This window comes from Pollachius pollachius (genome assembly GCF_949987615.1).
Source record: "Pollachius pollachius genome assembly, chromosome: 19".
NCBI classification, from domain to species: Eukaryota; Metazoa; Chordata; class Actinopteri; order Gadiformes; family Gadidae; genus Pollachius; species Pollachius pollachius.
The window spans coordinates 10618209-10645618 of NC_136952.1; the positions used below are offsets into that span (position 1 = coordinate 10618209).

Below are 27410 nucleotides of genomic sequence, written 5' to 3' on the forward strand. Positions count from 1 at the left end.
TCTATTTGCGATTTTGTCATGAAGGGAAAGCGTTTATCCAGAGTGTTGTACAATGAATCCAGATGAAGGACATTAGTTAGGTCAATATCTGACATATTGCTCATGAATTCCTACAGGAAGACTGTGGACACTTGGGGATCGAACCCAGAACCTTTCAGCTGACAGTTGAACATCACCCTAACCTCTGTGCTACACCCTCCCCATATATACATGTTATAACCGATAATTGAAAAGAACGTGGTATTTCAGGTACATTTCAGTAAGCCTTTAAGTTGCATTGTGTTCATAATATCAACAGTACAAATCAGACATTTCACAGACAAGCTAATAACAGATAACATATTGTTTTAAAGTATACACATGTTTTTCAAACGTATCATGACATACTTCATTAAAGCCCAGCTGCGTATGGCTTTCAATTGACTGATTGATTTGTCTCATTAGTGCCAAGACATCATGGTTGAATCCCCATATACATGTGTGTCCAACACCATCCTATACGTGCTTTAGATTTAAATTGTTTTCTCACATTCTCGGACGACAACATGTAAACATGATTGTTATTAGCTGCAATGTGTTAAATTATGCATGCTGTTTCTAATAGCATGAATTAGCTGGCTAGGCTAAATGCACAGATATAGGCTTTCGTGTTACTCTCTCTCTCTCTCTCTCTCACTCACACACACAGAAATAGAAAAACGAATGAATTTGATGATGACCAGGTGCTCTGTAACTATAATGAAGAGTTATTGGTCCTTCAATTTCATGTAGTTACTGTGATATATTTGTAATAATTACTAATACAAGGTCAGATGACACAGATGTTTAAGACAATGTTTACATTGTCTTTAACATTTGTGTCAATGTTGTCTAAGTTACTTTTGCTAAAAGCAATACAGATATTAATGCTTCAAGATAGTCTTCGAAATGATAGAAATAAGTTGTAATTACTTTTTGAAGTGTAATGTCTTAAAACAATGTTACCTGTAACAATTTGATGAATGTGCAACCCTTGCCCTACCCTTGTCAGTGTTAACTCGTAGAACGACATTAACTCATACCAAGACAGCAGACATTTTGCGTATCCGAACTAAAATATAAAATAACAAAAGTATGTGTAACATGACATAAAACATTAACATCAACATCTGCGGCGATTGCTCGTGCCCGATAGTCATGAAGCGGTCAGGGTAAAACCAAGCTGGTGTCGGTGTTGGAGGACAACGTAGACAGGTTCAGGCGTTAACACAGGGGGAACAGGGAGGGTTGAGGTTTGAATGCAGTCACCGTGCCTTCGGCCATGCGGATCCGTCATCACCAGGCATTTGCTCGACAGCAGGAGAAAAAAAACACGTGCATAAAAAATGGAAAAATTTGACCAACTGATTGTTTTTTTTATTTTGGCCGTTGCATGGTTTCTGCTAAAGGCGTGGAGCGTCTTGGGGTATCTAGATTCTCGTCGTCATTGGCGATGGCCTCCTCTAGAAGGTGAGAGCTGGAAACGAGGAGAGAGAACCGACAGAAGCTCTGAGCAACCGGTGAGCAGAACAAGAACGTTCTCCAGACTTTTTGAGTCTTCTGCCCTAGAACTCCACTGGACACAATCATGCAGGCCAGGAGGAGGAGGAGGAGGAGATGAAGGCTACGGGGGAGAAGACGTGGACCGTGCAGGACCAAGATAGGGGGGGGCGGGCGGGCGGTCAGGGGCGGTTTTTGCACACATGCAGGCGTGGAGGCCGGTGACTGATGAGGAGTGTGTTTGGGGGATGGGGGGTCACTTACAGTCCACCTCCAGGATGGCTCTGACGGTCCGGGTGAGGTCCTTGGCTTCTTGAGAGAGCGTGGCCACCGTCCAGGAGCCCTTCTTGTGGCGCGGGGCGGGGGCCTGGGCCACGGGGCCCACCTTCGCCTCTCCAGAGCTGGGGGACAAGAGACACGGGCAAATGGGGCATTTTGGTTGAGGGAGGACTGATAGGAGGGATGGGGAGGGTTCATGTGTTCTGTGTGCGGCCTGTGATGAACTGTCCCCATTAGCCATTCGCCTGTCGATGCATGTGCCTCGCTGTCGACGGCAAAGCACTTGAAAACGTAACATTTAAAGGAAACTTTTACATTCAACAAATGACTGGTGTCTGAGTGTTTTCTTATAACAAAGTGCTTCCTAAACCACTTGGGAAAATGTTATTGCGAAAGCCGTTTTTCTGCTACAGAACTGCCAGCAATTTCCACAAAACTGTTATTTCTGTAACACAGTCTCCCGATGTGTCTCAGGTAAGTTGTTGTTCGACCGATTCTTGACCCCTCCTCAGTAGAAATCTGTTAAAAAAAAGAAATTATGAAATGTCTTGAAAGAGGGGATAAATAAGATTGCTCAGGAGGACATGGATAAAAAAAACGCAGCGCTAGATTCGGGTCCTGGCAGTTAACTGGCATACCTCTGGCCAGGATTTCATTGTGCAACTAGGGAGTAAACTCACTTACAATAATGTGCCAAACGACAAAATAACATGGAAATATCATTATGTAATCCTCAGTTGTGAATTGAGTCTTAGCATAGCATTGGGCTGAAAAACAAAATATGGCATGTTTCTGTTTACGTTTATCATGATGTTTGAGAAATTTCTTTCTACTGGTGCCAGTTTTTGAGAAACATCTTATGCATTAAAATTGAGGCATTCGTTTACCCCACACCTTTTGGTGTGGGGTATGTTAAGATTTGATTTTACTTCCCCAAACCTAACCAAGGCTGCACCATTTCGAAATCGCAAATATTAAAAGTTTTCAATATTTACACTCCGATATCCTGAAGTGTGTGGGGAACCCGGAGGACATTCAAACGCTGTTGTATGCAGTGTATGGATGGTCATGTGGGAAAGAAGATCGTGAGCCACACTGACCAGTAAAGACAACAGAAGCCATTGTGGAAAAATCTTTAGGAGATAGCGGAGTACAAGTCCCGCTGTTACATGTACCGTCCATTTTCACACCGTCTCCATGACTACATCCATCGTTATTACGGATGTCCGCCATGTTTACGCTAAAGAAAAGTCTTTGATTGCGAGATTGCAATTAATGTCTGCGAGAGTTTTGGCTTGACGAATCGGGACTTGGTTGTTGGGGAATTGGAATCGGTTAGTGTGTGGTCTGTGTTAAATTTCCTTCAAAACATTTAAATGTATCTTTATCGATTGCCAGATGTTTGGCCTCTCGCTTTTTATAAATTTGAATATAAGGCATTATTTGGTAATTATTGTATTATTTCTGTTTCGTAAGAAACTTTCGAAGAAAAGCTAAAACCTGTAATTAAAAACTGTTCAAGTGATTGTTTACACCCAGAGTAGTTAAATTAATGCCTAATAATCTTGAATCCCGAGATTATAATTGTACCATCAAAATCTATAATGACGCACACACACGCGGACACACACACACTCTAAGGCTCTACCCAATAATCAAAATCATTACAAGCGAGTGAATTGGGTGAAGAAGGCAATATATCCATTGACAAAGGCATAGTGATTGCCTCAATTTCTGTGTTTTTTTCCCCGAGTGCCCTAGAAACACAGTGAGGTCAGCAGGTGAGAGGGAAGGGGCCACTCGAGGGTGGATGTTACGTGAGCAGCATACAGATGTCCCAATGACCCATAGAGGTTAAGTAGAGGGGGATGCTGATGAGGATTGGGGGGGGGGGAGTTGGTTCAACACAGGTGACCTAACAATTACGTTGAGGCCAAATTTCAGCCTCGATGGCAGATGTAATTTTAAGTGGCAATCGCTGCCTTGGCCCGATGAAAACTCTGCGGTCTTCAAAGGAACTGTGTCGCGCACCAGGAGACAAAACAGAATCTTGCTGCTCTTTCTAATCTGCCAACAAAGTAGCGTTCTCTGCATGCAACCGTTTAAACACATTTCAAACTTTTTCACACACTGTTCCGCAAAATAAGTCCTTTTCTGTGGTGGTGGTGGAGTTGGACTGATCACATAGATAAAGATCCCTCATGTCAGCTAGAGCATGACTGATGATCGTGTCATCAAAACAAAAGCTTTGTTCCTGTGTGTGGTAATGAGGGCCAGGGTTACGGCTGTTGGGTTTAATAATCACCGCCACCACGACCACCACCAGTTCTTGGAAAAGGCCTTCTAGGGCATGCTGGGAGGGGGCGTGATGGTGGGATGATAGGGTCTTTTTGAGTTCCCTGTCCGAAATTTCGACTGGTACCCCCCGCCTTTGGTCTAACGGGGAAAGTAAGAAAAACCTCAGAATACAATATGGCTTCTCTGCACATCAACAGTTGGGAAAGATGTAGTAATATACAAGTTATTAGCAATTCTTTCTTATTTGTGTTTTATTAATCGAATACACACACAGTACTGTCCAACTTGCATCTGTGGACATGTTGCTTCAGTATTTGTGTTCGCAAAATACCACTCAGCGACTTATAAACTGCTATTGCTGACAATGGCTAACCTGGCTTCAACTGGTATCGCTAATAATAAATGGCTTCTTGGATTTCCGGCTTGTTGTACTGGAACGCGGTGGACCAGTCATTCCTAGCTCAGACATAAGACGTCCGAGGTTAATGGGAAGCAGCCTAATAAGACCCCTCTACTCCGCTCGTATGAACACTCACATGGCACACAGGTGTTGGCTTCATGCATACACTCATTAAGGATGCTTACACACATTTGTTAGGAATGTAGATACACGCTCGTTAGGAATGTAAATACACGCTCGTTAGGAATGTAGATACATGCTTGTTAGGAATGGACATAAACACTCGTGAGGAATGTTGTAGACGCTCATAAGGAAGGAACATACATAACACTTATTTAATGTGTATACAGTAAATTGTCGGTTTTACTGTAATTATTTACTATTTAATTATTGAGCCCTCTAACGTCATTGATTTGGCCTCTTGCGCGAGGATATTGGCAGCATACAGAATGGGAGGGAGGGAGAGAGACAGAGACAGAGAGAGACTACTTTCCGGGAGCTGACCCCAGCAAATAGTGGAAGGGATAATGATACTCTTAGGGAGTCATGTCGTAAGAATCACTCTGGTTCTTGTTAGCCACACGGCAGCTGGTTGCTCATAGCAACAGGGCTAAACGCTTGTCATTCGGACGTCAATCCAAAACCAATTACGAGGCCATTATTTTCTTTAAATAATACAGGGTTGACAGGGTTTCTTCCTCTATCTCTCCCACCCCCCCCATCTTTCTGTGTCTGACAGAAAATGTATTTATTTTAAATTTATTGTTTTACAAGTTCAATAAACAAAAGAAAAACAAGTGTCCGTTGTCTGTGATCTGGGCCGAGCCTTTACCTGTTGCTCTTACTGGTGCCTTGGGTATCTTGGAGGAAGTCTTGAACTGTCTGTGAAAATAAAAATAAACAAGTTAGCTGATGATCGTGCAGATGTTAGCATTATTTTTTTTTTAAAATGTTTTCACAATTGTTATTTTGTTATAAGTTTATTCTTGCTGTTCTGCCTTGTTTATGTAATCCTGTTCTTTGCTCGTGCTTGTTGTATGAGTAGCTGTGTGTTAACCCTGCAGGTCCCTGTTGCTGTCTTGTTGTACGTCTCTACAGCTGTGTTTGTGTGCTGCTGCCTCTCTAACCCATCCTTTCTCACTGCCCCTTTTCCCTTCCCCCCCAAGAAGCTTGTGCTTTTTGTCAGGCCATCACTGTAAATAAGAACTTGTTCTTAATGATCTGCCTGGTAAAATAAAGGTAAAATAAAAAAATAAAAATCAATGATTCTTGCAAATGGCTAAGAAGCATCAAGTGCTTTCCTCCACCTTTGTCCGAATGAGGTTCTGCAACTTGTTGAAGCTACAGCTTATGGTTGTAGCATCAATCACAAGTATCAGATATTAGTTTGATCCCCATGTGACCAAAACTCAGGGGTTGTCTCAGAATAACCTAATGCATTTTTGCTTTTTTCCTACGGTGAGAAATCAGTAATTTAGTAAGAGGAAACACAGTTTTACCAGGCCAGCAGCCACTTAAATCCAGAATGCACTTCATTTATTAAATATATACATGCAAAATTTACTGAATGTTGCCTCCTGATGTTGAGAGGGAGTATTGAAAGTTATTCTGGGTAACGTAGAAGAAAAGAGCACACTGGAGCAGATTGCTGTTAGCCTGAAGCGACAGCCAGGGACAAATTGCAATAACAACACACTAGAAACTACGGTTAACTATGGTACAGCACATATTGAAACAATAAACCCTTGATTTAGTAGTAGATCAACCCAAGACGCTTTGTGACAATGTCATCCATTATTTCTATAATGTACTACCGTCCGTTAGATTGCGATATATACTGGGGGCATGGGATTGCATCCAGCACATCCAAACCTCCCGATAATCGCCTCTCAACAAGATGGTTTCTGGTTTTCACTTCCAACACCTTTCTTACATCCTTCCTTCATCTAACGTGGATGTCTAGGGAGTGCAATAATTGCACTCGCAATCCTCAGCGGCAGCGTTGATGTCAGGCATTACCAAAGAAATACAAAAATAGATATTTTCTATTTTTCTTAAGGATGTGCTCAGTGAATCCTCTGTCTGGAGTCTGGCAAAATAATGAACAATAAATCTCTGGAGGAAATTAGGAAGCAAATAGAGCTTATTTTCACAGTAGGTTTGTACCCATTATTTTTAAGTTGCCAGTAAGTTGCACTACTGTATTGATTTGAACTTTAAACTGCTTATTAGATAATGTAATTACTCACTTACTTATTAATAACTGGGCTTTGCATGTTACTACATTGACCTGAAAAAGGATTAAGTCTAATCTTAACAATGTCAACAAATGTTTGTTAAACCTCACATCCTACCTGATGCCCCCACACTAAAACATATTTTATCATATTAAGTTAAAAAAGAAAACGCAGTAGGAGTTATCACAGGTAAGTAAACATAAATGTTGAGAGAGACGTAACCTATGATACGTTGACGCCTAGCGACTACATTACTTTGGCACTTTGGGACCAGTTTAAACTGAAACTTTTGAAAGCTGCTGACCCCGTTTTAGTTTAAACACGTAGGGATTGCGTTTCTGGAGGGGCTATAACAAATCTCCGGTCCTACTTTTCACCATTTCTGCTCTTTCATTTTGTGCAACCAACTGCAGAGAGTAGACCATCTGCTTCCTGTTTTAACTGGCATGCACGAGCCCACTGTAGGTGAATGCTCACATGATATGTGTTTCCAGGCATGTAGTATAGACAGATTATTAACCAAACAGTGCTTAAACAGTCATCTGGTCAGAGATCAAACATCATTATAAAACGCTGTTTAAAAAAACAAAACAAACAAACGTATATGTTTGCATGTTGCCTTACCACACAACACCTAGGTCCTTAACACCTCCTAAAAACCTCTTCAGCATCAAACATGTGCAAACGATAAAGATAAGTACCCGTTACAATACAGCAATAAGACCAGGCTCTCTTTCTGTCCATCTCTCTCCCCCTCTCTCACCCTCTCAAATAAATACAATTCAAAGGGCAATGCCATCCCATGCCCTGACTGGCATAGGAAATGCCAATTGCAAAAGCTTGTAAGAAATACAATAAAATATTTTACCCTAACCCTCTCTTCCATACGTGAGCTTCTCTTGAACTCATACCTCTACAAAGTTAAGGAGTTTGCCCGTGGACAACTCAAAGCTCTTTTTGGCCCCTTCGCTCTTCCGTAGCTGGCACTCCAGGACTGCCACCCTCTTCTTCAGCTCCTCAGCTTCCTCCTGCATGACAAGAGGAGAAGAGGAAGGAGAAGACCAGAGAATGATAGTCTTATATAGATAGACCAAGACAGGAAACAATCCACTGAGCCACAAAGAGATTCCCAGCAGGAGCGAGATATGAAATATTCATAAACTGAGATAGGGTTGGTGTAAAGGCTTGACATCTCAGATGAAAGGATTATTAGCGTTTCTCATACAGAAAATACACTCTAAACCTTGCCGGTGTAGAAATGTAAGAATCCGGCGTCGTAATTGGGTTGGGTGAATCGTAAATATTGATTCTGTGCACCAGATAAAAAGGGAATAAATAAAAACATTGATAAACAGCCGCCATGTCGAATAAAGTTGAAGTACATACAAATCAATGATTCTCCTCTTCTACCACTCCCACAGCCACAGTCTTCGCACAAAAGAAGAATCTTCAGACTGATCAGAATCACCCGAAGACCCCAGCTGACCTCTGGTTTGCGAGGCATTTTAAATTTGGATAAAAGAATAACACAGGGCTGATGGGGTGACGCGAGGCTCTGTCGCGGAGTGACCCAGTTTCCCCTTGCATTAGAGAGAAGCGAAGGAGGAACAACGGCAGACAGAGACAACACGGCAGGAGCCGACAGCTATAGATTTACCCCATCGGGGTGGGGGGGGGGGGGGGGGGGGGGGTTGACAGCTTGACTAGAGAGAGTGAGGAAAGAGAGTGAATATCCAGAAATCTAGACTGATGCCCTCCTGTTTGTTGGTATATGAGAAGAGGAAGTGGATATCTGCTTTCACCAAATGTTTACACATTTTTTATTTATTATTAAATCCTTGAGCAAGGCAGGTACCAGACACATAAGTAGTACTAGGGTGGTTGTCGAGTTCTTCAGTCCATGAAGGCAAATGAATGAAAAGATGCAACGCCCGAACAGGGACTTGAACCCTGGACCCTCAGATTAAAAGTCTGATGCTCTACCGACTGAGCTATCCGGGCTCTGTTGGCACACCGTTTGCAGTTCATAAATAGAGGCCCACGTTGTGCTGTTTCAAAAGCTTTACCTATGCAAAGTAAGTTGACGATAAGCTCTGTGTTTGCCAGTCACAAAAATCAGTATAGTCGTGAGCAATAGACACTCTGTTAATACGTCTCTTTTATATCTTTTTAATAGAAAGTATCCTCAAAACCTTTAGAATTGCCTTTTGCAATTGCATGTCAGTGATTCCCAACCCCAATGTTGGGAAACACTGCACTTATACAAAATCACTAAAATGTGTGTTCATGAGCCGTGCAGTTCCCTAAACAGACATGGATTCAGTTCACATTGAATCCAGATGAAAGCATTTGGCAGAACGCCACCTTTCTGCCCCCTTCCTATTTACAGACAAATCAGTCAATTAAATTCCCCTTCATGGTCTTGGCTGGAGAAGAGACCAGAGTTCAGCGGGAGATCTGAGGCCGTACCTTGGGGTGGAAGGGCTGTCCGGCCCTCTGCGCTTTCAGCTCTGCGATCTCAGTCTCCAGCAGGTGGATGACCTCCTCGTAGTCCATCTCCATGCCTCGGGCTTGCTTCTGGGCCACCTCGGCCAGCTGCACCCGGCTCCGCAGGGCCCTGCTCTCCACTGCTCCGGATTGGACCTCCTGCCAAACGCGCGCGCACACACACACACACACACACACACACACACACACACACACACACACACACACACACACACACACACACACACACACAGAGAGGCCTCAGTTCCCCCCCCATGCAACACAAACAAGAACTGGAGTCATATTGTTTTAATGGATCAAAGCAAACAGAGCATGAGCATAGCGCTGCATATAGGACCCAAGGCCCATTACGGACGCGGAAGTGAGAGATAAAGTGGAAATGAAATTAGAGAGGGTACAGATATATTATTGAGGGTAGAAATATGTAGGAAGTTATTTAATATAAATTATTGTTACAGTAGGGCTGGAACAGTCACACATGCATACTTTAGTGAAGGCAGTCTCTGTATCACACACAGTATTTTAATTGACCAACGTACAACACTTGTCAACTGCACCCACAGACACGCACACGGACACACATGCACTCCTACAGAGAAGATTGAAACAACTCTTCAAACTAAATATGTTGAAAATAGCATTAACAGAACCTCCTCAAGCACCGAGCTGACTTAGCAGTTGGAGAGCAATGACACACACTGTTTCATGGTGATGGAGGATAAGGGGGCTTTTTGTATTTTCAACATTTCCCTCTTCCTGAAACGAGGTGCTCGAGTCAGGATTTAGCATTCTTGCACGCCAGGACGCATTAATGTCAGAAGATTACATTCTCATTCCTGCCTGCGGTGGGTTCTGCTGAATGCATATTCTGTGCAAAAAAAAACTCAGTATGCTCTGAGATGTAATGCTGAAGCTGTTTTAGTTATAAATAGTTCCTACTTAACAACTTGCTCATAAATGTCATTTTATAAGTGGGGCAAGGAAAAATTGCCTTCAAATTATTGAGTTATATTGGCAAGTCTATCTTGGTATTATAATCATAAAAGAGTAGTTGGTCATTTAAGAGCATAAAAGAAAAGGCAGTAAAAGGTAAAAAGGCAGTAAAAAAATGACCAATAGTCTTGACAGCCTTGTAATACCCAACATTTTGCACTCAAAATTGTTGACCTTGACCACTTTTCACAAACATTTCACACCAAAATCGGTATGAATTAGAATCTATAATCACTACAAACAAACTCTGGATTTATCTATTAGAATAATCCATCTGATGATATATAATAATCAAAAGTGTGATACAATAACTATGTGTGTAAATATAACTTGCACTCCATTTTACACTAAATATTTGCCACGTTTTACAATCTTTCCAACCACTTTACACCGATACTCTTTGCGCTCCTTTCACCCAAATGCAGAGGCCCCTTGAGTCTGTTTATCTATTCATCCACAGGGAACCACGTGACTTCAGCCCTGGCTTCCCGGGGGCTCCCAGCACCAGACTGTACTGAACCAGACACCAAGCGCTTGGGCCTCAAAGCCTTTAGCTGAGCCCTCTCTTCTCTTACTCTAATGACCACCTGGTCACTGGACAGCTGCTGGTTACAGGAGGAGCAAGAGTGAGAGGTGGACTCACCATTTACCTCTGCTAGGCTTTACGAAAAGGTTTCAGACAAAATATTGTCAAACTGATGTTTTCGTAATTTCTTAATTGATTATACTGGTCAAATTGTACACTGGTATTGTGCATCCTCTTGCTTGAAGTTCATTAACATTATTCTTAATCTTGCTTTAGTCTCCATTGGTTTTGTTCTGGCAGCCGTTGAAGAGTACGCTAAAAATACCACACTGATACTCAAGCACTTGCTACTGCTGTACCGCGAGACCCCTGCACAGCAGCACGCCCACGGTACCTCTTAGCCCCGCAGCTGCTGGGATACCACTTGAACCTGCGGCTAGGCTACGGTACCGCTAACCCTGCGGCAAGGCTACGGTACCACTGAGCCTGCGGCTAGGCTATGGTACCGCTAGAAAATGGCTTGGCAACGTCACCGCCTGACCGTGCGGCTAGGCTACGGTACCACTGAGCCTGCGGCTAGGCTATAGTACCTCTAGACCACGCGGCTAGGCTTCGGTACCGTTGTACCCATACGTGTACAAGAATCGTACCATCGACCATTCCAAAGCCCAAACACCCAAGCCAGCTGAGCTTGGTAGTTCACACAGTTGCAACAAGATAGTTTTTTTCTTGTTGCTCCTGCTACTCACTGGCAGGGTTTCAACCTTAGACGTTGCGACTTTAAGTTATTTTAAGGTTAAAATACAAAAAATGCTTGGAATACAATCATTTTGCATGAAAACATTCAAAGTTGTTAATAAATATATAATATAAATGAAATGGTAGAAAGAAGTTGGCGTTGATGCCGTGGGCGAACACCTGCTATGGACCAGCTTGGCTTCAGGTTCGACTCACAGCATGAGACGCCGTGGTAACCGAACCGAGATTGGTCTAAGCTTGGTATGTAAGGGCCGAACATTCTGGCTTTCCCTGAATTGTGACTTAACATACCCGGTTAACTTGGAAATCCAACTTCTTGAAACAGGGCCCAGACCAGAGCAGCTGTCAGTTGGCATCAGATAGTGATTGCTCTCAGCCGGTGTTAGATCATGTCTGTGTCAACTCATCACGACAGCTTCAGACCAGGTCGGAAGAAAGGGCAAGTCGGAGAGAGCGAGGATCAAAAAGAGAGGAATAGCAATATGGAATAAGAGAGAGAGAGAGAGAGAGATCTGTGTGGGGCTCACACAGGGTTGGAAGGAAGGCCAAGGTCAAGGCCAAGGTGGAGCATGGTTCAATCATTGAGCAGAAACATGGGTAATTGCATCCTTAGAATTCAGAAGCCATTCAATTATGGAACTGAATTATGGAAAGAGAAGTTTTTTATGACTCAATGAAAAAACTGAACTCACTCAAACTCAACTTACTGGCTCAATCAAGTACAACAACAACATTGGATTTATTTTTTAATGAAAACCAACAATAAAAAGCTTCACGCAACACCAATGACAAGGTCAGGGTAACAGCTCCCAAGTTGGAAGTTGCATCACTAAATATGGATGACACCTTCAATCTCTTACTGGAAACCAGTATTCCCAGATTCATGGCCACACTGGCTGCAGGTATCAATCCCACTGTCATTAACACTTTGGCTCCCACGTCGCTGTGAAAGAAAGGCTTTTGTAGACTAGCATTGTGAGGGATGGCTAATGGATAGGATATGCGTAAAGTGACACTTGATGCTAGCCAAAAGATAATGAAGTCATATATGCTTTTGACCATGTAGCATATTTATCAGGCTACTGTATGGAAGGTGACATTCTCTCAGCGTGAACGGCAGTTCAATTTAACACTCAATTAAATTAGCAATGTATTGTTGTAAATAGTGTTGCGGTGTATGCTAGCAGTACATCTAGAACGAGTGAAATTAGATAACACTAACAGGAACCGTATCCCGCCAGTAGAATATATTCGGTTATCATCGATTTTTTGCTGTAGGGAAACTCCCAGTGGTGTCAGGATAGCTACAGAATTCCTGTCAAATTGTCTCAGAGGGTCTTGGATTTTAACGATCCTCTGTTGACAGGTCTAAAGTTAGCATCCTTAGAATTTGCTACATTCAATTGGCATAGAGAAAGAAGGGACACTAAAAGGAGAATTTCATCGGTGGAGACATGAATCTGTATTGAAAGTGGGTCATATATGTAGTTGAATAGTAACACAAATTTCAAATTTTGTGCCTTCTTGACCGAGAAAAGGCAGACAGTGACTTTTTTGCGCTTGGGGATTGAAGACGACAACTCCCACAATGCCAATCAGTGTCACTCCCTGAGGGACGTAACATAACAGCCAATCAGCGTTCACTCCTTGCAGTCAAGCGTGAACGGCAGCATAGAGGAGAAGTGATTGTTGCCGTTTGCGGACTCCCGGAGCTCTATATCTAAAAAATATAATATAATATATAGGTATCTATATAATATAATTTAATACAATATAATATATCATATCACGGCCAAAAGCTGTGTGCGCCACCGGATGATATTATGAATTAACTTTTATGACCTATAAACGTTGTTATAATGATTTATAGTCATGTTTAACCATACTAAAGTGTCAAATAATGACGTACATGCATTTAGACCTATTCCCCGCTGACCGTCTGGGGTGGCTGTGCAGAGCGCTAAACACTAGGGACGCTGGTCGCCATTCACTTGTTCAAATTTCCGGGATTTATCTACGTAGAACAATCCGGATTCTCCATGTATGGTAATGCTGCAACATGCTCTTCCGGAAGGTAACCAATCACATCGAAGTAGGGTTGGCAGGAGGGGGGCGAGGGGGCGGAGAAGGACGAAGCCGCGTGTTGACAGAGAATGCTGAAAGCGCCCAGATGAGAGGAAGAGTTTCCTCGAAAATCGACATCGTTTTTTGTGCTGTGATTCATGTCAGGTTGCTCTATAGGAGTCATTAATTAGAAATTAAGACCAGAAAAGTAGTATAATAGGAGATCTCTCCTGTTTACATTTAAGGCCATCCACAACCTTGCTCCCCCATATCTGTCCGACCTCGTCCACGTACCCGCTCCCTCAGATCCTCTTCCTCCGTGCACCTGTCTGTACCCTCTGCCCGTCTCACCACCACGGGGCACAGAGCATTCAGCCGCTCTGCTCCCCGTCTCTGGAATGCTTTACCACCCGAACTCAGAAACATCAATTCTTTTCCACTTTTCAAATCACATCTCAAAACCCATCTGTTCAAAACTGCCTATTCCACCTGATGCCAATTACTATGTCTGTGTTATTACAATTTTCTTTTTTTTTTTTTAAAAATTTTGTTCCCTTCAAATTACTTTTGTGTACCTCTGTACGGTGTCCTTGAGTGCAGAGAAAGGCGTCTTTAAATAAAATTATTATTATTATTATTATTATCTTTAAAGACTGCATCTGGTTCTCGGACGTCTCTGGTACTTCTACAACAAGTAAAGACTCGTAGTGGGGTTTATCTCGGCCAGAGTCCTGCACGGGTTCAGGTACCCGACGGGTGACCCGCACAATTTGGATGTAACGGGGGAAAGATAATGTACTGTGTCGGACACGGAGGGTGGTCGGGTCGGACGCCTGAACAGCGCGGGTCAGTCGCAGGTTTTGCGATTGTGAGCCCAACTTCTCCGGTGCTGGATATGTTATTCAGGAGCAGAGGAGTCCAAAAAATCCGTCCACAGTGGATGATGTGCTTTCTTTGCACAGCAACCTAAAGCACCACGCCAAACACCAGATATTGTAATTCCCCGGCGTTCCATCTAATGTGTCTAATTTTCCTTCGGGTGCGAGTCGGGCGTCGGTATCAATTTATGGTGGGTCTGGTCGGGTGCGAAATGCAATCGTCGGGTACGGGCGGGTGTTGATTCTTGGTCATGGTGGAGAAGGGATTGGGGGAAGAAACGTTGGCTTTGACTCTCTGAAGTCCAAATTGAACCGCAACTTCAGATTGATGTGGAAGGACCAGAGACGTCGGAGAACCCGACGCAGGCGTTTATTCATAATATCATCCTGAGGTGCAAACAAAATTTGACCATAATATTATATATAATATTATTATAGATGTCTATATATTATATTATATAATTTAGATAGAGCTCCAGGTCTCCCGCCGGAGCTCCCGGAGAATTCTAGAATATCTTACAGAACACGGCCATTAACTGTGTGCGCCGGATGATATTATGAATAAACGACTGCGTCTCTGGTACTACATCATTGCTTCTTTAGCGCTCGTGTGATCTACCGGATCAGCGAAATAAAAGATAGAATAGTATATTGATGAATGATCCATGGGTGCAAATCTTTCATTTTGCAATACTTTAATAAATTCAAATTGGGCATCACACAACATATCATCCTTTTTTATGGCTGCCTTCTATGGAATAAACCTTGCATTTAACTAGCAGTGTGTTATTAGCTGCTAGCTATTTTACCTGATGCAAAGTTTGCATATTACTATAACTATGCTTCAGGTAAAATATTGCTGAGTTTGAAATGACTGTGGTGAAGACGAAGAACAGAACTTGAAACGTAACACTCAGGATAAGGTGGAGAGCTTGCGTGGGATTCAGAAGTCAGTCGAAAATGAGCTTTACTTCACCTGTAGCTAAATTAAGCCGAGGAGGACAGAGAACATTTGTATGATATTAAACACATACATTCCTATCTTCAAATACACTACCCACACACACCTCCACCTGCTCTCAGTGTCCACATCCTAGATGAAATCCCTGTGGATTCTGCTGAATCTCACAACACAACACAAATATTCAGAGCTTGCTCATGACTAGGTAGGTGTCTTGTTATATTTGGTCGATTCAGACCGGCTGCTCTGAGTGGAGGGATGAATGAATCCAAAGCAAGTCTGACTCCATTCTATCTATACTCTGTTTTCTTAGTTGAAACAACCTCTATTGATATCACTGTACATGCATGCCCCATGTACAGTGTTTCTAATACATAGATTTATTTCTGGTGGCCTGCCACCACACATTTATCTTCCCTTCCCCCCCCTATTTAAAATGGTTTAAATCGTATCCCATTATGTGCGCACACAGGGCCATGCTTCTCTTTCTCCCTCCTAACACACTTACAACGGCCCATCTGTTAATAGCCCCCAACTCTCCACGTACAATCTCAATCAAAACATGATCATGCGCGGTACGAACGATTGTTGTTGGCTTTTCCCGCAGAGAAGAGGGCTGGCCGAATTCCTTGATAGGAGTTCACTAATGGTTAGTATCATGAACACCTCTGCCCAAATTTGTCCTAAACTGATGCATTCAAGTTAACTCTGAGAAGCTAGTCTAACTATGTTCTTAACACAACGCTGCCATTCTTAAACTCTTCAAATAACTTCAGCAAGCGTATGAGGAGCCTAGCTAGCTAAAGATAGCTGTAAGTTAACGTAAAAATACAGCTTGGTTGACCAGGTTATTACACTGTACTTAGCTATTAGTCAATATCCACTGCTCATTTGTCACAAAGTACTTTTTGAACAAATATTTGTAGTGAAGCACCTTATGTACTGTAATATTAAGTGTATCATTTAAAAAAGTGTGTGTGTACCTCCTCCCCTCCACCCTCGTCAGCTACCAAAAACGATCTAATCTTGTGGGAAACACCCAAGTCTCATTCGATTTTTCTACTCATTTGGGTCCCCAAGAGTGAAGTCTATCATCTCCTTCTTTCTCTATTCATCCATCTTTCACATCGCAAGGTTCTCTCATCCATACTTGCGCACTCTCTGTCCCTCTCTCTCTCTTTTGGAACACTGGCTCACAGAATTAAATTCACAGATCCCCCTGCTGAGAATAGCAATTGCAACAGATGGATTACTTTCACTCACTATGTGCATGTGTGTGTGTGTGTGTGTGTGTGTGCGCGGCTTGTCGCGCAAAGCAGTAACGCTGTGTGATGCCAAAATAAGAGCCACACACTGTGTGACCTACATCCTGTCTTTCTCTGGGATCTTAAAACATAAATATATAAAACATCTTAAAAGTCATCATGGGGCGTTCTTGGTTTCACTCAAAACCACTCACGTCTCCTTTCCTCCCACAATGCCTTGCTCTTTCTCATGTGCGTTTACGCAGAAGCTTCCGCAAGTGTCCATGTGTGTGCGTGATGTCTACAGGTGCGCACATTTGGGTACGGAATAAAACGGCGGATGTGGGCATGTTTGCAGCTGTGTGTTTCCATCCAAGTGTGTGAACAATGGCGCCCCTGCACGGGTCACATGACCTGACTCTCGGGGGGGGTCTCTGGTCTCTCATTATTGGAATGAGTCAGGCCAGCAGGAAAGAAGCTATAACGAATACTACCATAGACTGTTATAACACACAACCAACACCGAATTAACCAACGTATAATCAAATGTAACAGTACCAGCTGTGATACGCCCTGCACGTATCAATATTCACAGGCAGGGAACTGGACGGCTACCTGTAGCCTACCTTTTGTTTCCTGTGATGTGACAGGAGCCAATTAACCTGGTTATACAACCGCGTTGCCCATAGGCACAGTCACTTTAAAGTCTGCAGGTCTGGTGTGTCATGACTATAAGAAGTCAACCAAGTCAGCGAGCAGGGTACAATTACTGTCTCATTGACTGAACCCTAATGACACGAAAATCGTTGTCACGTGATCGTTTTTAAGGCTACTGCATTCTCCAAATTTCAGGTGTTTAGGGCGTATATCGGCCGATAATGATAGGTGACCGATTTATCGGTGCATCATTTATATGTCTATATATCTAAAAATATAGACACCCATACAAACAAACACACGTACATACATGTGTATAATATATACATACACGAACAAGGGCCCCTTTGGAGGAGAAATGGATTCAGTGCACCGCAGCCCAAAGCACTGTCTCTATATCTGGATATTGATTGGGTTACATAATGATGACCAAACTCAAACGCAAAAGAGGGAGCAAAAAAGGGAGGTGGGCGAAGAGAGGGACAGGAGTGCGGGAGTGGGACTCTCGCAGGGCTCTGATTCAGAACTATTTAGGGCCCCAGAAGCCTCATGCTCCACCGTGGCCTTCCTTCCAACCCTGTGTGGGGCCCACACAGTGTTCTCTCTCTCTCTCTCTCTCTCTCTCTCTCTCTCTCTCTCTCTCTCTCTCTCTCTCTCTCTCTCTCTCTCTCTCTCTCTCTCTCTCTCTCTCTCTCTCTCTCTCTCTCTCTCTCTCTCTCTCTCTCTCTCTCTCTCTCACCTGTCCTCCTACACGCCTTGTCAGAGTGAGCAGAGACGTGGAGGATGATTGTCAGGGTTTATTTTCCATAAATGAAAGTTAATTGTGTGAAAAACTAATTGTGTGTTCACGTCGTTTGTGTGTGTGTGTGTGTTTGTCCACGTCATGTGTGTGTTTGAAGATACTGGAGCTTACACCACTGTAAAAGCTTCAATATTCAGTTAAATTGCCTCTAATTGATCTCACAATAGACCATTTCTTTTGGTTATACTAACCCATATTTTCCCCCAGGAGTTATTTTTGGCTGCCCTGTTCCGTTGACACGTGGCTGAGCAATATGACAAATATACGGCCGCCTCACTAGCTTTATCGACCCTGGTATCCTGGATATTTGAAATTAAACACATTCATATCTGCTATGTAATGAGCCACATGCGGTTTTCCTTATTCTGGTTTGACAATCAAAGGGTTCAGCGTAAAATGTGAGATTCAATGCACTTTCTGATTTCTTAAATCACCTCTAAATAAAGTGCTATTTAAATTGATATAATATTATTAGAATTATTATTAATGCAGTTTAAACTCGGAGGATTCAGCTTGTAAACAGCAAAAAGTGCATTTAGCATCTAGACAGGGATATTAATCCAAGTTATCATTGTGGTTTTTACCAATAATAAATCAGTTAGCATCATAAAATATGTAATTATTCTTATTACCAGAAAGATATGGCCTTTTTTCCATTTAAAAACCGATGCAGATTCAACTGACCAACCAAACACATGGTAAAGTAGCAAGCCAATAGGATGCCTCTGACCTGCTTAACCTTGTTAAGCTCCTCCTCTGTCACGAGATGCAGTCTCTGGGACTCAGCCAGTTGAACCTGGGGAGTAGAATAAGGCGCAACGAGTGCTTCATTTAGATCGAAATTCAAATAATTTTACCTGACGGTACTTCACGGTCACATGGCAGTCTGTAATTGAACATAGACATAGATTAAAAAAAAATCCTTAGTCCATAGGCTTACTACCATTGGAAGTGGTACAGTCTGCTATTGGCACAAGGGGAATTGCCATGATGTGAATCTTCACATTAACTCATGCATTTTGGATAGTTAATGGAAAAGCAGCTTTGACAGATACAGGTGCTTTAGGAAGCTATCATTTAAGTGTAATTTGAAATAAATGACCTAGCTATCCATCAGCTATGAGAGTGAATTGCTGGGTTCTAACCAATCAGGGCATGTCTTCCCTGATTGGTTCAGAGAATCCATCTTGCTTGTCGTTGCAAGGTGTGTGAATGCAATGGCTCGTCCAATTTTCCATCTCTCAAATCGGACCCACAGCACATACATTTAAAAGCCTCCATATTTCAAAGAACATTGTCAGGACGATAAGCTTGTTGTTGAAATGTGTGGGAGTTTGGTGAGGTTAAAGGATTCAGGCGGAGGATTTAGATGTTGCTGATATAACTTTTTTCAGGTAGAGTGAAAGCAGGAAATGGACCTGTAGCTTCTGGATCTCTCTCAGCGCCTCGATGTGGTCCTTCCTCAGTCGCTCCATCTCTTCCAGATCGTCAGAGTCTGACAGTGACGGCTACACAGACACACACACACACACACACACACACACACACACACACACACACACACACACACACACACACACACACACACACACACACACACACACACACACACACAGAAGAAGATATCAGTAGAGCACGCTGTTTCTGTTGGGTTGGTCTCTAGCAGTACACCCTGACATATCATTAACCACGATTTGCATTATTAAACAGGCTGGCTGGCGGACTTAATATTATTTTATTTTAAGATGAGGAGGCCTGGAGTGACTCAGATGAGATAATAGAACGATAAAATAAAACACAAAACATCAAATATCATTATGTTATTCGTACAAAAACAATTTAACGGATGTAACCTTTCTGTATTCCATGTGATTCTATATAGGGTCCATATTTCGTACCGTATAATTAAAATGTTTAGAGGGTTCGTCACTACATGTTTCTTTACTGACCTTATGGCACTAACTAACTAGGCATGGAAGCCAACACGAGGACAATGGAAAATACAACGTAGACACTCGGCACGCATGTTCTGATCTGCTGACACTGTTAATAAAGGTCAACCAATACCCCGATCAATACTTTAGAGTGGAAGCATAAACAACGGGGAAACAACAGAGGGAACAGTCAACAAAATACTGTAGAAAAATATTGCTAGCACATATTAAGTCAAAGACTAATGCTAATCAGGCTCAAAAGGAAGAGGCTATGCTTTGTTTAAAGAAGTTTTGTTCAAGATTCAGAGGAGAATGATGTTTTATACCTCAATTTATATTATAATATTGATATCTATATCAATATATATGATATATTAATGGTTATTTACGTGCTTTAAATCAGAAATCTGCTTATTTGTTGTACATTTTCAGATGAAATCGTCTTTCTACTATACTTGTGTAAGTATACATATAGCTTTATCCCGTCGGTCTTTACAAAACTTATTCATGAAGCCCTTTTAGTTAGTTTAGTCACTCCAATCGTTGTTCTCAGCCTTTCGTCTTTTACTGCAAATGGTTAAATCTATCAACCAAGTTGGTGGAAGGTTTTGATTTTGATTTCGGACATTCTAAGTCCCATTGAATAAAAGCGTTTGCTAAAGTCACTTTGAATAAATGTGTTTGCTAAATGTCAAAGTTCACCTGAGTAATGCTGTTTAACTGCTGTCTTAGTAGCCTCTGTAGATACATGCCCTATATGTGGAAGTAAATAAATCAGAAATATGGAGATTTGTGTACCAGCGGGTTTGTGGGAGACTCTAGAAGACTGGACAGGTCATCAGAGGAGAACTTTGACCCCACCTGGGACACTGGCACACCATCCTGAAGCTGGGGCTTGAAGAGCTCCTTGGATAGGCTCTCAAACTCTACACCCACACACGTGCACACGCACACGCACACACACACACACACACACACAACCACCATACATATTGAGCAAATAGAAGCAAAAAAACATTGACAAGAACACCCCAAAAAAACAGAACAGAGCCAAAACAGAGCTAGCACAATGTTAACATGGTTTACTGTAACAACCACTTCTACAAACACACATCAGTACGTACACACAAGGCTGAGTATCACGCTAGGCTAGGGTGTTAGCTTAGCATGTAAACCCTAACCCGAGAAGAACACAGCCATGTGTGCTAACACATGGCTCAGCCACATAGCGAGGCCATGGTCAAGAGTGAAGTAAAGGTGGAGGTTAATGTGGGGGTCAAGGTAAGGTTAGGGGCTGCCAGGTCTTACCTGCGTAGGCCACAGTCCCAGCTGTGTCTGCCCGGAGTCGAGACCTCAGTGCCTGCCTCTGTAACTCTGTGGGCTTCAAGCCAAGCACATCCAGAGCCTGGGAACAAACACACACACACACACACACACACACATACACACACACACACACACACACACAAATGTGTAAACACAACCCGTGATCACACAGCAATGAAAGCAATTACACAGACATGCACATAAATCAATAACATACAAAATTACACAACTACACAACATTTGTACACACACAAACACAAACATAGGTGCAGAGAATGTATATAATACACACAAACTTAACATAACACAATGTATCAACAAATACACTGTATATGTTGCTTTTACACAAACACACACATCACACACATGAGAGAACACACACACACACAAACACACACACACACACACACACACACACACACACACACACACACACACACACACACACACACACAATCCCATCTGAATGTGATTGTCTGAGTAGGCCATTTGAGACTGATGGCTAATTAAACAATTGAACATTTGAAAAAAACATTGATTTCATTGGCCTTTTTTCTCCTAGCCCACTCACTCTTGCACAAACACACACACACACACACACACACACACACACTCGTGCACTCTCTCTCTCTCTCTCTCTCTCCCCCACATACACACACATGGACCCACAGACCTGCTCCAGCCTCTCCAATTTCAGGCGATGTTGGGGGCCGAGGGAGCTCTTCCAGGGGGGAGCTGGGATGCCTGCAGTATGGCCGCTGGGGGGGGGGTCTGGAACCACAGGGAGTGTGGTGCTTGGTATTAGACCTGGTGGTAAAGCCCTGCTTCACCACCAGCAATAATGTTGAGCAGTCATTTCAGAAAAACAACCCTGCAGTGACAACAAATACGCACATTAAATACGCTCTAACCAGCTAGTTTAAGTATTTACATTTTTTGTGTATTCTTATCAGGTTGATTCCACTTCCCTTGCTTTATGCTTAGCATACAAGTGGTTCCAGATTATGAATCCATCATGAGTCCCTTTACTGAGCAATGGATAAGACTCTGGCAGGAAGTGACGTCACCGAATTCACTGACGTGAATGATCAGGTTCCCCTGGTTGACACAGCAGGCCCAGGCTCCGCTCTGCTGTCCCCTTTCTTCAGCCAATCAGACGACAGACCTCCTGCCCGCCTCACTTCCTCTTCCTTCAGGTTACACGCCACGCACCATCTGTCTCTCTCCCTGTATCTTCCTCTCTATTCTGTCTCTTGGTCTCTCTTTCTCACTCCCTCAGTTATATGTGATAAAAATAAATGGAAAAATGCAGTTCACGCCCCAAAGTCAGTGCACTAGCCAATAGGACAAGAGAAATAGATGAGAGATAGAGAGAGAGAGAAAGTAAGACTGGCGCACAACAGAGCGGTTGTACCTGGCCAGGTGTCGATAGCGCTGTCAGTGGAGACACACTTTGGTTCTGTTCTGACGGGCGCCACGTGCACCTACAATTGTTAACAGGAGAACATGGAAGCATTAAAACGATGTGTGAGTGTGTGGGTGGTGCAATTGTTCCCATCACCCACACTGTGCTCTCCACGTATAGGGTGTACTGAGAGCTAGGACCCAGAGCTTCAACACCTCCTTTTATAGACTGGCCATTGAATTTAATTACATGCTGGCGCCTTTTATTCATCAAAATTAAGAAAGTGGTTTGTCAATTTCACTTTAAGTTAAGTTATCCTTTTTAGGGGGAAATTCTTCTCTGCTTTTGACCCATCCGGGGAGCCGGTGAACACACACACACGGAGGTCCACACACATGGGGCACACATATGGGGCACATATATGGGGGCACACACATGGGGGCACACCGGCACTCCCGGAGCAGTGGGCTGCCGCGGTGCAGTGCCCGGGGTTTCAGGTGCCTACTATTCCGATTCCAGGGAAAATTACAATAGCAAATAATATCCCTTTCCTGGTGAAAACCCCTAGGTTTGAAGGAGCAGGCCCCGCACCTGGCTGACGTTGAGCACGGGCAGCGTGGGCAGCGCAATGCTGGGCAGGGGGGGGCGTACAGCGACGGGGGGCAGTTTGGTCAAGAGGCCAGCCTGGGAGTGCATCGGCCCCAGCCCTGGAGTCGAGGCCTGGGACACAGTGCCCCCTACAGGCCCCTGCAGGGAGATGGTGGGGCTCTGGGTTTCACTGCTGGAGCCGGACGAAGACCGCCGCCTGATGAACGCTATCTCCACCGTGGGGTCCGGTCTGGGGGTGAGGGGGTTTTAAAGCAACAACATGAAACGGAAATTGATTTTTTAAACCTTGTTTGTTTTGGAGAATGTGTTATTAAATCCAAGCAGAGTCCAAATCCATACAAATAGTTAAATAATTGGTCTTAACAACGAGCTCTGGGTGGCGACCTCCAACTATTCAGATTATCACAAATCAGATCGATACCCTACCCCCATATTATGGTCAATCCCGCCCAATTCACATCTTTATTTTGAAAATAATCCAATCACATAAGGACTCTTAAGTTCTTACTGACCTGAGTTTTGTGCTTGCCAGGATGCTCTGAGCCTCCTCATTGGTCGCTCCGATCAAAGACTCCTTGTTGATGGACACAAGCTGGTCCCCTACCTGTAGTCTGCCATCCTAAAAAAGAAAAATGCCCACAACAATCAAATTCATTAAATTGTCCATCAACAATATAGAAAGATGGGCTCATTAAAATACTAAATATGAGCACCGTCAGAAGAGGGTCTTTTACCACACTTGATGAACATCTAAGTTTTCCACCCATCAAAATCCCCTTTGGATATTTATCCTTATTTTGAAAGGATCGACAATTTTCTATCAATAACCAATTGAAGGTCAACTCAGTCCACTTCAGAAGGTCCAAGGCCCTTGAAACTAGCATATGTATTTATTTATATTCAAATGTTGATGCATACATGTTGCTACCTGAAATGTACTAGAATCATACCAAGCCATCTGACAGTTCACAGTGAATGTATATATTCACCTTCTGACAGTCTCCTCCTGGCACCATCTCCTGAATGAAAACCATTGGTCCTTCAGGGCTGTTGGTCCCGCCTTTAATGACGAGCCCCAACCCTGTTCCCTTGGAGACGCATATCAACCGAATGAGACTGTCACTAGGAAGAGGGAACGGAAAGACATAGATTGAGAGGCACAGGGAGGGAGAGGGAAAGAAAGAGAGAGACATAGGCAGGGAGAGAGAGAGAGAGAGAGAGAAACAATTCTAACATTAATTGAAATCGTCTCAGTAATCATTGTCATTCACTCCCTCTCTGTCTCTGTCACTCCAGAGGATGGAGGTTTAGGCTTTGTCATTTGAAGCACGACGGATGCTTATCTTCTTCAAAGACTCTCGATGGTGGTGGTTGTTGTGAGGTTGGTTTTGTTTGATTGACTGCTTCACAATAGCAATCTGCTGCCGATGGTGCAGAGATAAACAAGCAGCTCACTCATGAGCTCGCGCTCGCTCATTGCAGAGTAGGACCGCCTTACAAGTAGCACTGGAAGGAACACCTTTGTATGTGACATAAACTTATATGCCGTCATGTTTATGTTTTATATATCAGTTATGTACCTTTGTGTATCTTTTAGAGTACATTGTGAATGGTAAAATAATCAGAGTATAATGTGAATTATCAGTACTGTGCGGTTACCAGGCGTACACCGCTTACATGGAGTAAAAGAACAGAGGTTGCGTTACAGTACACCAGGTTAACGCAACAACTCATGACCCTTTCACCCCCTACTGAAATGTTCTCTCAGCCTGCTTAGAATTTACCATATTTTGAAGAGAGTATATAAGAAATATAAGATGAGAAAAGATAAAGTTATAACGAAAAAGTACTGTGAAGAAATCCTCAGTCAGACAGGCTGGACCTACATATCAGTAGCACTTTATCATGAGGGCACATTAATTAACATTAGTAAATGAAGTAAAACAAAGTTAATTAACAGTTGCCTTAAGGTTTAGTAACACTGAGTTAACATGAGTTAATGCAGTAATAAGCATTATTATATTGCATAAGCATAGGGGTTAGGGTTAAGGTTAGGGTTAACCCTATTCGACAATGTTAAAACCTTAGTTAATATGAACACCATAAGTAAAGAGGAAAACCATTAGTTAATGATTACTAGAGCATTAGTTAACTAGTTAGTTAATACTTAATTCTGCAGTAACTCATGTGAATTCATTGTTAGTTGATGTACCCTTATTGTAAAGCGTGAGCCAATAATCAAGTATTATATTGCGATTCTCAAAACAATTACACAGAAACAATCCACTTATTGACAAAGAACATAACATATTGCGGGAGGCCATCTCCTAATGAACCCCATGGTTTCAACTCAACCTGGACCCCTCTGTGACCTCAGTCCAGGGGTCAGAGTTGTGGGCGCTCACCTGAAAACCTGTGGTAGAGGCGTTTGCACAGAGTAGGGGCTGGAGTGGTAGGCAGGCAGCGGGGTGTACGGGGGTCCATGGGTGGAGGCAGAGGTGGTACCCACCCCCTCTTTGGGACTGAGGAGCAGGGGGCTCTCGGAGCGAGAGGAAGAAGACGAGGAGGCTGTGTCCGTCAGCTTCACTGCAGGAGGATGAAGGAGAGAGAGAGAGAGAGAGAGAGAGAGAGAGAGAGACACACACACATACAGATTGAGAACGAGAGAGAGTGGGAGACGGATAGGTAGATAGAGAAACACACACACACAGAGAAACACACACACACAGAGAGAGAGAGAGAGAGAGAGAGAGAGAGAGAGAGAGAGAGAGAGAGAGAGAGAGAGAGAGAGAGAGAGAGAGAGAGAGAGAGAGAGAGAGAGAGAGAGAGAGAGAGAGAGAGAGAGAGAGAGAGAGAGAGAGAGAGAGAGAGAGAGAAGGATAGGGAGAGAGGTGGGTGAGAGGGGTGAACAATAGATGTGATGACGATAGCAGAACCATAGACAGAGTGTAGGAGGGAGAGGTGGATAAAAAAGAAAGACGAGTGGTAGGAGAGAGCGTCAGAGAGAGAGGGAAGGAGACAGCGAGAGAGAGACAGTGGGATAGAGGAACGAGAGCGAGAGAGTGGGAGGTTAGTACATGTAGGGAAAGCATGCAAGTCACATATTGAAAATAAAAACAAAATTATCCACATTCTCTACTGCATCTTATACCACATAGGTCTGTCTAAGGGAGATGTGATCACTTAAAACACTGTGCTGGCATCAGCACAATGCACAATCACCAAGATTTATACTAAGAATTCTCATTTTTTCATATGTATTTCTTATTTACCGGTAATAAGATAGGCAAATCGAAGAATCAAAACAGAATATTAAACTGCTCACATAGTCTATATAATATGTTTGTGTGTGTGTGTGTGTGTGTGTGTGTGTGTGTATTTGTGAGTGAGTGGGTGAGGAGATGAGTGGAGGGGAGTCTTCTGCAAGTGATGGAGGATGATGATGATGATGATGATGATGATGAAGCTGACTGTGATGATGTTGAAGGGGATGATGATGGTGATGACTATGTGAGAGCTGAAGTTAGCAGGAAGGATTAGCGTGTCACCTGTAGAGAGCTGGGTAGGAGAGATCCTTCCGGAATGTCTGCTGACGGTGCTGGACCCGTACTTTTCCATGAACTCTGCAAACTCTCTCCTGGAGGACACAAGCATACACAAACACAATTCACACACACACGCACACACAAACAAACATGCATTCATGGACGTATGTGCACACACATGCAGTCATGCGCAAACAGACACCCACACACACACACACACACACGCAGACGGACACACATACACACACACAGACCCAGGCACACACACACACAAAAACGTGGGTCAAACACAGTTTGAGTTTGATGGATCCAAATAGCTGCAGAAGGTATTTGTCTCCCTCTCATGGACGTTTACCATACCAAACAACCACAACCAAAACAATTCAATAGATAATTATAATGAATTAATTAAATATATAATTGATTCATTATTCTAGGTCCTGTTTAGGGCATAGATAGATAGAAGT

General features: G+C 43.1%; 1 protein-coding gene across 1 annotated transcript in view; it reads right to left on the bottom strand.

The window, feature by feature from the left end:
• The window catches only part of stxbp4 (syntaxin binding protein 4), a gene marked incomplete at its 3' end in the record, with an annotated part of 42050 nt that overhangs the window by 7074 nt on the left and 7566 nt on the right, over window positions 1-27410 (bottom strand). Inside the window, exons 6-20 of the mRNA XM_079756748.1 lie at window positions 26947-27035; window positions 25804-25984; window positions 24388-24520; window positions 23911-24017; window positions 23381-23627; window positions 22799-22868; window positions 22058-22155; window positions 21367-21463; window positions 20857-20984; window positions 19543-19632; window positions 18855-18920; window positions 9202-9378; window positions 7644-7760; window positions 5328-5377; window positions 1783-1919 (exon numbers count right to left, since the gene is read on the bottom strand). Of these exons, the coding sequence (XP_079612874.1) occupies window positions 1783-1919; window positions 5328-5377; window positions 7644-7760; window positions 9202-9378; window positions 18855-18920; window positions 19543-19632; window positions 20857-20984; window positions 21367-21463; window positions 22058-22155; window positions 22799-22868; window positions 23381-23627; window positions 23911-24017; window positions 24388-24520; window positions 25804-25984; window positions 26947-27035 (1787 nt within the window). The remainder of the gene's footprint in view (window positions 1-1782; window positions 1920-5327; window positions 5378-7643; window positions 7761-9201; window positions 9379-18854; window positions 18921-19542; window positions 19633-20856; window positions 20985-21366; window positions 21464-22057; window positions 22156-22798; window positions 22869-23380; window positions 23628-23910; window positions 24018-24387; window positions 24521-25803; window positions 25985-26946; window positions 27036-27410) is intronic.